This window comes from Epinephelus moara, chromosome 11, assembly GCF_006386435.1.
Source record: "Epinephelus moara isolate mb chromosome 11, YSFRI_EMoa_1.0, whole genome shotgun sequence".
In the NCBI taxonomy this organism is placed as follows: domain Eukaryota; kingdom Metazoa; phylum Chordata; class Actinopteri; order Perciformes; family Serranidae; genus Epinephelus; species Epinephelus moara.
The window spans coordinates 1,074,603-1,085,297 of NC_065516.1; the positions used below are offsets into that span (position 1 = coordinate 1,074,603).

The 10,695-nt window shown below is 39.6% G+C and overlaps 1 protein-coding gene across 1 annotated transcript in view; it reads right to left on the reverse strand.

The window, feature by feature from the left end:
* Nucleotides 1–839: 839 nt before the first annotated feature.
* Nucleotides 840–10,695, reverse strand: part of LOC126397919 (gamma-crystallin N-B) — a 216,856-nt gene continuing 207,000 nt past the window's right edge. Inside the window, exons 2-5 of the mRNA XM_050057002.1 lie at nucleotides 4,596–4,688; nucleotides 3,438–3,594; nucleotides 1,314–1,459; nucleotides 840–1,076 (exon numbers count right to left, since the gene is read on the reverse strand). Of these exons, the coding sequence (XP_049912959.1) occupies nucleotides 941–1,076; nucleotides 1,314–1,459; nucleotides 3,438–3,594; nucleotides 4,596–4,603 (447 nt within the window). The 5' untranslated portion in view covers nucleotides 4,604–4,688 and the 3' untranslated portion in view covers nucleotides 840–940. The remainder of the gene's footprint in view (nucleotides 1,077–1,313; nucleotides 1,460–3,437; nucleotides 3,595–4,595; nucleotides 4,689–10,695) is intronic.

Sequence of the window (10,695 nt, forward strand, 5' to 3'; positions counted from 1 at the left end):
GGTTTCTACCGTTTTTTTTTCCCCGTTAAAGGGTTTTTTTGGGGAGTTTTTCCTTATCCGCTGCGAGGGTCATAAGGACAGAGGGATGTCGTATGCTGTAAAGCCCTGTGAGGCAAATTGTGATTTGTGATATTGGGCTTTATAAATAAAATTGATTGATTGATTGATATTCTATGTAGTGGAGAGATATTCTCATAAGAAAGAGAACAGAGCGGCAAATGCAGGTACTTTGGAAAATGTCAAGGCAACATCCCCTTTTGGAGGATAGAAAACCAAAGATCCTTTAGTTGGCAATGCACTCTGATGTGTGTTTGGATTATAATTTTGACACGTCTCTATGCTTTTATTTCTTGTTAAACATGTTTTATGGGCATGTCTAATAATTGTTTTGTGCCCTTGCCTGAACCTAAGTGTTCATGATACCTTAATAGATGAAGGTTGATCGCCATCAATATCCCTTCAGGCTTCCTCTATCCAAGTATATCAATGACTCGACATAGTGATGGTATCTTATAGATATTCAGATCATAGTACCTGGTCAATGCACATATTTTAGACAACAACAAAAGCAATGTGTAAATTAAAATCTTTTCCAAAAGAATTGGTTTAATTGCAAACCATTTCCAGGCCTGGACAACAGTTTTTCTGATTTCATAACTTTTACAGGACTTTAATGACTGTGGGAACCCTGTGATAGACATAAGTCTGATCTGGAACATATATGTTGTACACTTTTACGATAAATGTGCATTCTAACGTTGAATGATTGTGTTTTTATGTTGAGTATTCAGTGGTCACACAAAACAACACACACAGAAAGTGTTTGATAAAAAACCTGCTTTCTTATCTTAGTTGGGTTTATTTATTGTACATGATTACAGCGGTGCTAAAAGTTACAGGAGAGGGAGTTTGGGGGGTGTCAGAGGTCAGAGGTGAGGGTTTAGAAGTAGTTGACGACCCTGCGGATGGACTGGATGTTGGGGTTCTGGGCCTGCCACTCATTGTGGCTGCAGTAGTCTCCACGCTCCACAATGTACATGCGACCACGGAAGTTTGGCTCCTCGTACATCACCCAGCTGAAGATGGAGAGAAGTAAAAGAGACAAGTAGATTTATAACAGGTAATAGTGCTTTTTATTATATACTGGTTATTTCCTAGATTAATTGGTTATTTGTTTGGTCAGTAGAATGTCAGAAAACAGAAAAAATGTCCATCACAATTTTCCACATCCAAGTTGACAAATTAAAATATCTTGTTTTGTACATTCTGTATTATTTTTTGTTTATTTTGTATTATTTCTGTGTTAAACTTACGCTCCGTCTCCGTAGACCTTGACGGAGTTGATGCAGTTCTTGGAGAAGCCACGGCTCTGCAGGAAGGGACAGTCATCACAGATCTCCACACACTGACCAGAGAAGTTACAGGCCTCAAACAGCTCAATGCGGTAGTGCTCTCCATGCTATTGGACGGACAGAAAGGTAGGAAGACAGGTTAAGTTTACTTGTGCTGGGACAGACATTACACTGTAGTTATCTGACACAGAAAAAATTTTCAGTTTCCTACAAAACAGATTTTATCAAACATTATAAAAAATCTAGACATGCTGATTCCTGTGTTCAAGTCAACACAGACCATTAGAAGTTGAAAGCTGGGAATGATCAAACATGTTAATTCATTTATGATTAAATATCTCCCAGGCCACCCTCTTCTTCAGCAACACTGTCGTCCTATTGGTCAGTTGTGAAAACATTTTAGGGAAATGTTTCGGTACCTCAATTTAAAAAAATCCACCGAGTTTGGTGATGTTTGGAATAACTGTCATTGATTTATGGCCAAATTTTGTGAAAGGCCAATGCACTTGTTTAGAACTTGTTATGCCCTTTTATTGAGTGATTTTAAAAGATTATTTTTCACACATGGTTAAACATTATTATTGAAGATATCCAGCAGGTTTTGTAATGACAAATGAAAATGACAAACCATTTCTGATTTATTAAGTCTGATTTGTGTTATGCCATGCCAATTTTTTTGCATTTGTGGTGCCCCCTAGTGGTCAATTTTAATGAAAATTTCAAGGTATGCTGCTAGTACTTTTGTAGACATTTTCTGCAAGCTTTGTGATGATTCGCTCAACAGTTATGGAGTAAGATCTATTTATGTGCTGAGCCATGCCCCCTCTAAAGTTAATCAGTCAGTATTTTCAAAAAATGAGATAAGGTTGATAAGGTTGGTAAAATGATCCACAGAAAGTTAGGTTGGATTGGACCTACAGTTCAGGAGAAGATATTCTGCAAGTTGTGTAATATTTGGGCAAATAATTGCTGATTTCTAATCTTAATTCTAAACTTTAATTTGTGGTATGCCATGCCCATTTTTTTGCATTTGTGGCGCTCCCTAGTGGTTGATTTGAATTTAACTTTCAGGGTATGTTGCTAGTACTTATGTATGCATATCTTGCAAGTTTTGTAATAATTGACTCAAATAACACAGAGCTAGGTCTATTTGTGTGCTGAATCACACACCGTCTAAAGTTCATTGATCAATATTTTCAAAACACAATGAAAGCTTTTGAAAATGTTTGATTAACTTAGTCCAGTGATGATCCACAGAAGATTTGGTACACATCGGAGCTATGGTTTAAGAGGAGATGTAAAAAATGTGTTTTTCAAAAAACTCCTTAATTGTTCTTGAGGCTTTTTTAGCAGAGCACATTGAGCTGGACATGTGTCGACTTTCAAGTCAATGTGACTTGAGGTGTGAGGAGTGTAGCCTTTCAAAAATTGAATTTTTGGCCCTTAATCATAGCGCCCCCATCTGGCTGATTATTTTTCTTGAGCAGTATTTGCACACAACTTTCAATCACAGGTGAAAATTTCATGCGTCTATGATGTACCATCTCATGGAAATTTGCGAAAACACAACAAAAATAAATTCACACAAACAACAGGGATCCACACTCTAAACTTGAACCTCTAATAAAATCCTTAATCAAAGGTTCATCCACTGGGAATTATTTACGTTAGCTAATTAAATTGTCTGTCTAACGACTGAATGTTACCAGTCTTGTGCAGGGTATCTGCAGGTTCTGGAGAAGATTCAGTTTCTTCAAAAAAATAAGGCCTTGAAAGTGTTAAATCTTAGATGTGTTAGTAATAAAATGTTTCTGTATGTGACTGCAGGCTTTCGTGAGATATTCTACACCTCTGAACTAACAGTGGGATTATTATGGGATTCACCCTTTAAATGGTTACATTTTGGCCTGCTGGTGATTCTACAGGAGACGTCAGTGGATATGCCACTGATTGATTTATCTTCTGGGGAACATGAGTATCCGCTGTATCATGGGGTTAAAATATTCGTCACATGGAAATTTGTCAGCTGCTGGTGGCAATCGTGGTTGAATACTAAATAGGATGAACCCTGTCGAGGGTGTTTACCATGCGGATGGGCTTGCAGGATCCCATGTGGTCATTGTGAGAGTTCCACCTCTGGAACTCTGGGTACTCTCCGTGCTCCAGGATGTACTGCTGGCCCTTGAAGTCGGGGTGGTCGAAGCAGATCCAGGCGCCGCTCTCCACACGGATGGAGTTCACCCTGAAAACACACAAAGAATATTAGATAGAAAGAACGTAGCTCAAGCACTTCAGGAAGTTGGTTGAGAGAACCAGACCTTTATTTCTCACGCACATGTTCAGTTAATGCAAAACCAGTGTTAATTTTGGCAGCTATTTCAGATTTACTCTCAGTCTTAAGACAAAAATGTTTATAGTTTGTCACATTTTAGTCATCTTTATCCCTCATCGTTTTAGTTTAGTTTTAGGCGACAACAACAATTGTTTAAGTCATTGAAAATGTATGACATTTTAGTCAACTCCTGGTCAGAATGTTTTTTTCTTTTTAAACTAATCCAATTAGGTTGATACCATTATCAGAAATTATAATCAAGGTGATAGGTTGTACAAAAATTTCATTATGACATCATTTGAAAACAGCTTTCACTGCTCATGTTTTGCAGACTAGCGAAGCATCCTGGTGCTGACCATTTACTGGAGTTTACAGGCTGTTGGCGCTCCGATCTCATATGGCATTAGAAGATATTATTGCCTTTCTAGTAGAAAACATTTTTCTAATATGTTTTATAAAGTAATTTATCATTCTGTTCTCTTCTCCTCTAATTTTGGATGTCAAATAGTCCACCACTAACATTTTCGTTCCATCTCGTGTCATTAACAAAATGAAACCTAGATTTCGTCATATTTTTTATTATGAAGATCTATTTTTTTTAGCTCATCAGTGTGGCATCTTTGTGATGAACAAATGGTTGTTGAGGAAATACTTTTGTCATAGTTTTCATTGACGAAATTAACACTGTCAAAAACTTCCTTCAGTTTTACTTGTATCATGAATTGATCATGAGTCATTGACGACCATCAGCAGTGAGTTTAATGAACATGTAGCAAGTAGTTGTTAGGATTCTCTGGACTAAAGTGTTGGATTGAAGAAGAAAAAACCTCCAATTCTCTCAAGTCAGGAATCCAAAGTAAACTAAGTACTAGAATCCAAAGCTAAGAACTCAGTCAGATTTGTCTTCTCACCTGTTCATGAAGCCACGGTCCTGGAAGTTATCACAGTCTCCTCTGACCTCCAGCTTCCTGCCGGTGAAGCATTTCCCCTCATAGAAGGTGATCTGGAATAAATAAATGCATCATGATTAACCTGCATTGACTGTCTCAATCCATTTTTTTTCTAATTTGCTTATCCAGGGCTGGGTCTTGGGGGCAGCAGGCTGAGCAAAGTACTCCAGATATCCCTCTCCCCAGCGACACTTCCAGCTCCTCCTGGGGGATCCCGAGGCGTTCCCAGGCCAGATGAGATGTATAATCCCTCCAGTGTGTTCTGGGTGTGCCCAGGGGCCTGATCAGATGTTGAACCACCTCAACATAAAGGAGCAGCGGCTCTATTTCAAGCTCCCTCTGGATGTCTAAGCTCCTCACCCTATCTCTAAGGCTGAGCCCAGACACCCCAAAGAAGAAACTCAATTCCGCTGCTTGTATCAGCGATCTCATTCATTCAGTCAATACCCAAAGCTCATGACCACTGATGAGAGTTGGGACGTAGATGGACCGGTAAATTGAAAATAAAGAACCTTAATCGCATCATGATTAACATGTTAACACATTGTGAACACATTTAATAAAGCATCGTGGTGCTTCAGAGAAGCCTGGCCTACAAAAGATATTCCACACATGGAGGGAACAGACCCTCAGCAAAAATCACATCATCATTTTTATATTTTTTCATTGTTGCAGAACAACCACCACTCCATTCAGCTAGGGTCTTGGCAAGGTGCTGGAAACATCAAAAGGTCCAAACTTGTAGAAAAGATTTCCGCACATCTATGCGGTATATCATATATATATATATATTTATTCAGTGAAACTCAAATGCAAACATTACAACTCCAGTTAAAATCGCAACTCATATTGCATTATCTGTTAAAATAATCCCAAAATGATTTTTTTGTTTGTTTTTCGCACATCTATGCGGTATATCATATATATATATATATATTTATTCAGTGAAACTCAAATGCAAACATTACAACTCCAGGTAAAATCGCAACTCATATTGCATTATCTGTTAAAATAATCCCAAAATGATTTTTTTGTTTGTTTTTTGCCCCATAGCAGACCTCACAGATGGACTCAGTAGCAGCTGGAGCAACTCAGATTCAGCTGGCGCAAACCCCAGCATTGGGATTAACAGTGGGCTGGGTCTACTCTGTGTAATGGCAGAAAGTTTGTCAATGCAGAGGGCAGCTTCTATTTTAGCTGCTGAAGGTCTGTATCCTCTAGCGATCCGCTAGCTACATGTCCTCTGAATATGCTGTGAAAAAGTCTGGTCTCTGTAGGCAGCCCAGGCTCCGCAAATGGCAACAAAAACACTTCACTTCTGTTTATGTTCAACAATGTTATCAAACACAACAGAGCTAGCTCGCCTTTTATCCTCATTGTAGCCTATAGCTCTAACTGCCTCTCTGGGCACCACGTTCACGTGTGTGCGTTTGCGCGAGACCGTGAGACATGGGCACCGCGTTCATGTGTGTGTGCTTGCTTTCACTGGTCTCGCGCTGGCTGGTTGGTGCAGCCTGGACCAAAATGTTTTTGTTGCCATTTGCGGAGCCTGGGCTGCCTACAGAGACCTGACTTTTTCACAGTATATTCAGAGGGCATGTAGCTAGCTGATCGTGAGGAGATGTTTGCTGTATGTGACAAAACTTTTCAAGCTTAGGAAGACTTAGAGAGCCTTTAAGTTTTGTTTTTCTTGGAATGGATAAGTCTGATGTCAGGTCAGGGTACTTGTAGATTACCACAATAAAAGCGGCAACTGCTTTTCACCTCATTTGAATTTCTATCAATTCAGGAATTAAAAAATTGTAGAAATAAAAATCGCAGTACTTATGTGAAGCAATTTTTTCCCCACGGCTAATGTTCCCATTGTCATAGAAGTCATGGACTATAAGAGTATATCTATAAGAATGCTCCTAATTAACAAATAACTTTTGGCTTATCTGACTGTAACAATGTAAACTTTTCCCTGTAATTCATTATGTTTATATTTTTACATTGAAATTGAATGTGATCCTTGTCCAGTAGCTTCCAGCCCTGGGGCACGTTAAGTCTCAAAACAGTGTACCTTGTTCTGCTACAGTTTTTGGGTTGAAGGACATTTTTCCTCAAAACAGTGGGAAGCAGTGCGCCACGGGCTTTGAGGTGCATTTTCTCTCGTTTTGGTGGGTGTGTCAAAGGTGATACCCAGTCAGCAGCAGCATGTTTACAAACCAAATTCTGGTCTCTACTTTTATTTCACACTTATTTTGGTGATGTAAACGTGTTTCCCATGAAGCCAATAAAACACTCTGAATCGAATTGGATTAAAACCCCACCGTGTTAAAAGACAGTGCATCTGCGTAATACAACAGGGTGTTTAACACACTACTGTTCTGCTGAAATAAACATTTTGCTACATTTTGTAGGGGCTGAACGCAGCCCTGGTGGAAAGGGGGGTGGGCTGACTGGAGTGATCAGGCAGCTTCATTATTATTAGGCTTGTTCAAGATGAACCGAGCCTCGCCTGGGGAGTGGACGAGATTAGGTGGATGCAGCAGGATGCGGTGACAAAAAGCTGTGGTGAAGTAGAGCAGTTTCCCAACAGTTTCCACCGGCCTTCAGTATGTACAGGAAGTCACTGAAACACTCACATCCTGCTAGATCTGATGCTGATTAATCAAAACTGTTATCAAACCCTCAAGTCAATTTGTTCTAAGTCTCCAGTTGTTTTCATTATGACAGAGTAACCTATTAAATGCTTTACGGGTTCTGTAATTTATATTCATGATTCAAGCTCCATTTTACATGAATTTTCATGTAGATTAGCATCATATCAGTTTGCTGCTGCAGAGCAGACCTGTCCCCTCAAACTACATAGGCTAAAAAAATGTCTTTGACTATTAGGCTAATGTTTTCAGTGGAAAGAAATTCAAGACAACAGCTTTCATTACAGAAAAGTCAGATATAGTCAGGGCTTCACATCTGTACAGATGTTATTTTAAGAATCCTCACATCCCACTGACCACAAGTCTCTGTGATGCTAAATACTTCAAGAATTAAAACAGTCCAGTGTTAATATACAATAGACTCACAGTCAAACATGTTTTCTGTTCAGAGAATAAACCCTTAGATCAGACAAATAACATCTAAATCTCTGACTTTTAACAAAAATGAAAAGTTTATCTAAAGCATCATATTGTTGAGTCAACATCTAAACCAATCAGCTGATAGATCAGTTGAGAGTCAGGTGTTTCCCATCATGCCCTGGGTCTTGCAGTTGGTGGAGAGCAACGGCAGCGCCTGGCTCTAAAAACTGCGGCCGCCTCAGTCTTGTGAGAATATCATCCAATTTTGTATGAAGTCAGAGCAAGTCGGGATGAAGTCGGACACAAATCTAACCGCCATGCATTGTGCAACTATCACTGGTGATCAAATCTGCACAGGCTTGGCTCATCTTGAATGAGCCTTCTGGTTCAAACATCAGTGGGCAGGATCAAAAAGTCTGGGGTGTGTTCAGTCTCAAATGGCGTGTATACCACAGTGAGGTATAACAATGACAAACCCTGGTTTACTCCTAAACTCAGACAGTTGAGGCGGCTGAAAGAAGAGGCGTTCAGGAGTTGGGACAAGGAGAGGTTTAAAGAGTCAAAGTACAGCTAAATGGCGGTATGCTGAGAAATTACAACACCAGTTCTCAGCCAATGACTCTGCTTCTGTCTGGAGGGGGCTCAGACAGATTGCAAACCTAACCCCCCCCCCCAACTCTATCAATGACCTGTGCCTAGCCAACGATCTGAGTGAGTTTTACTGTCGATTTGAAAGACAATGGGACAGTCCAGACACCATCCCCCGCGACCACCAGTTCCAACCCACCAGCATCACCTCCCCCACCTCAGCAGGGGCCTGCCACCCACCCAGCACGTGAAGCTGGGGAGACATGTTTCAGACACCCAGACTATCAACACTGGATCCCCCCAAGGCTGTGTTCTTTCTCCTCTGCTCTTCTCCCTGTACACCAACAGCTGCATCTCCAGTCATCAGTCCGTTAAGCTCCTGAAGTTCGCAGACGACACCAAACTCATTGGACTCATCTCTGACAGGGATGAGTCCGCCTACAGGTGGGAGATTGACCAGCTGGTGACCTGGTGCAGGCTGAACAACCTGGAGCTTAACGCTCTTAAGACAGTGGAGATGGTTGTGGACTTCAGGAAGAACCCAGCCCTGCCCACCCCCATCACCCTGTATGACTCCGCTTCCTGGGGACCTCCATCACCCAGGACCTCAAGTGGGAGCTGAACATCAGCTCCCTTATAAAGAAAACACATCAGAGGATGTACTTCCTGTGGCAGCTGAAGAAGTTCAACCTGCCAAAGACAATGATGGTGCACTTCTACACTGCCATCATTGAGTCCATCCTCACCTCCTCCATCACCATCTGGTACGCTGCTGCCACTACCAAGGACAAGTTATCCCCCGTAACTAACACACAGTCGGACATCTCTTCATCATCTTGGTCATTCACCTGTCATACACTGCATACTGTTAAACTTGCACATCCATACTTTGCACAACTGTTCTTTGCACGCAACCCTATTCGTGTTTACAGTGCACATATTTTTATATTATTACTTGCATTCAGATTTTATATTTAAATGTTAATAGTATTTCCTTTTTATACTTATGCTTCTAATTACTCTATATTTTTTATATTTTTTGTTCGCACCAATACACCAAGCCAAATTCCTTATATGTGAAAACCTACTTGGCAATAAAACCAATTCTGATTCTGATCAGTTTTGCTACGGTTTTGGGGTTGAACTAAATGTTTCTTTGAAACTGTGTGCAACAGGCTTTGAGGTACGTCTTTTCTCATTTGGTGGGTATGTCAGAGGTGTTACCCAATTAGGAGCGCCGTGTATGTAGATAAATGTCTGGTAGATCTTTACTTGTAACACGTAACGTGACAGGGTGTTTAACACGCCACTGTTTCTGTTGAAATAGACCGTTTGCTACGCTTTGTCGGAGCTGAACATAGCTCTGCTGTACCTCTAACCACACCCAGCTGTGATGTCAAACTAAACTAAAAATCTAATTTAGGTGTAAAAGTTTTAGTTTCAGTATACTGAACTAAAAATAAAAACTAGATTTAGACTTAAGAAACATTTTTAAACAATGAAAACTAAACTGAAATGAGCAAACACACTCTGGAAACTAACTGAATCGAAAACAGAAATTTAAAAACAAAATAAAAACTAATGAAAAATACAAAATTATTATAACTCTGGTACTGACACACCCGAAGTTCACAATTACATCACTGGAGCAAGGTAAGAATTTAGCAAAGAGAAGATTTTCAGGAGTTGTTGAGTTACTCTTTACACTTAAGTTCAGTGTTAAGAGGATGTCCATCACTGCATTGATAGACACAACAAAATAGTCTTAACTATTAACAGGTTCCTCTGCAATCAAACTTAACTGCATCTTTTTAGCAGAGTTGCTTTCTTTTTTTTCTCAGTTACATGAAAGATTAACTCATTAGTTTTTGCCAAAATCAATTTAGTTTAGTGCCGGAAACTCAACAAGCAGGAGGAGGAAATTTAAAAGATTACTAAATCTACAATCTACAGGTGGTTACGTTCCAAATTCGCAGCTTCGGTTCAGTCAGTACACTATTTTAATATCAGAGCTAATTATGGTGTTTATCCATAGAGGAGAATAATTCACAAGCCACTGAAATTATTTAAATGGTTGATTTTTTTTTTTGTGGGTGTGTGTTTTCTCTTAAACGGTCTATTTATGTAAAATATTGAGATAAACTCAATATTTCTTCAGTATTTTTCGAAGCCAATACAGCAGGAAAACCATCACCAAACTCCACTCAAAAATCAAGCAATTAAAACACAGGCCACAGGTACAATCCACACCTGATTAAAAAAATAAATAAATAAATAAATTAACTCAAGACATTCTGAACTTAGTTTGAATTTCTAAACTGATTTCCAGTTAATCAGATCAACCAAAAAGTGACATTTTAGAGAGTGCAGTTTGTGGGAAAGGGAATCTTAAATCTTAAAAAAAAAAAAAA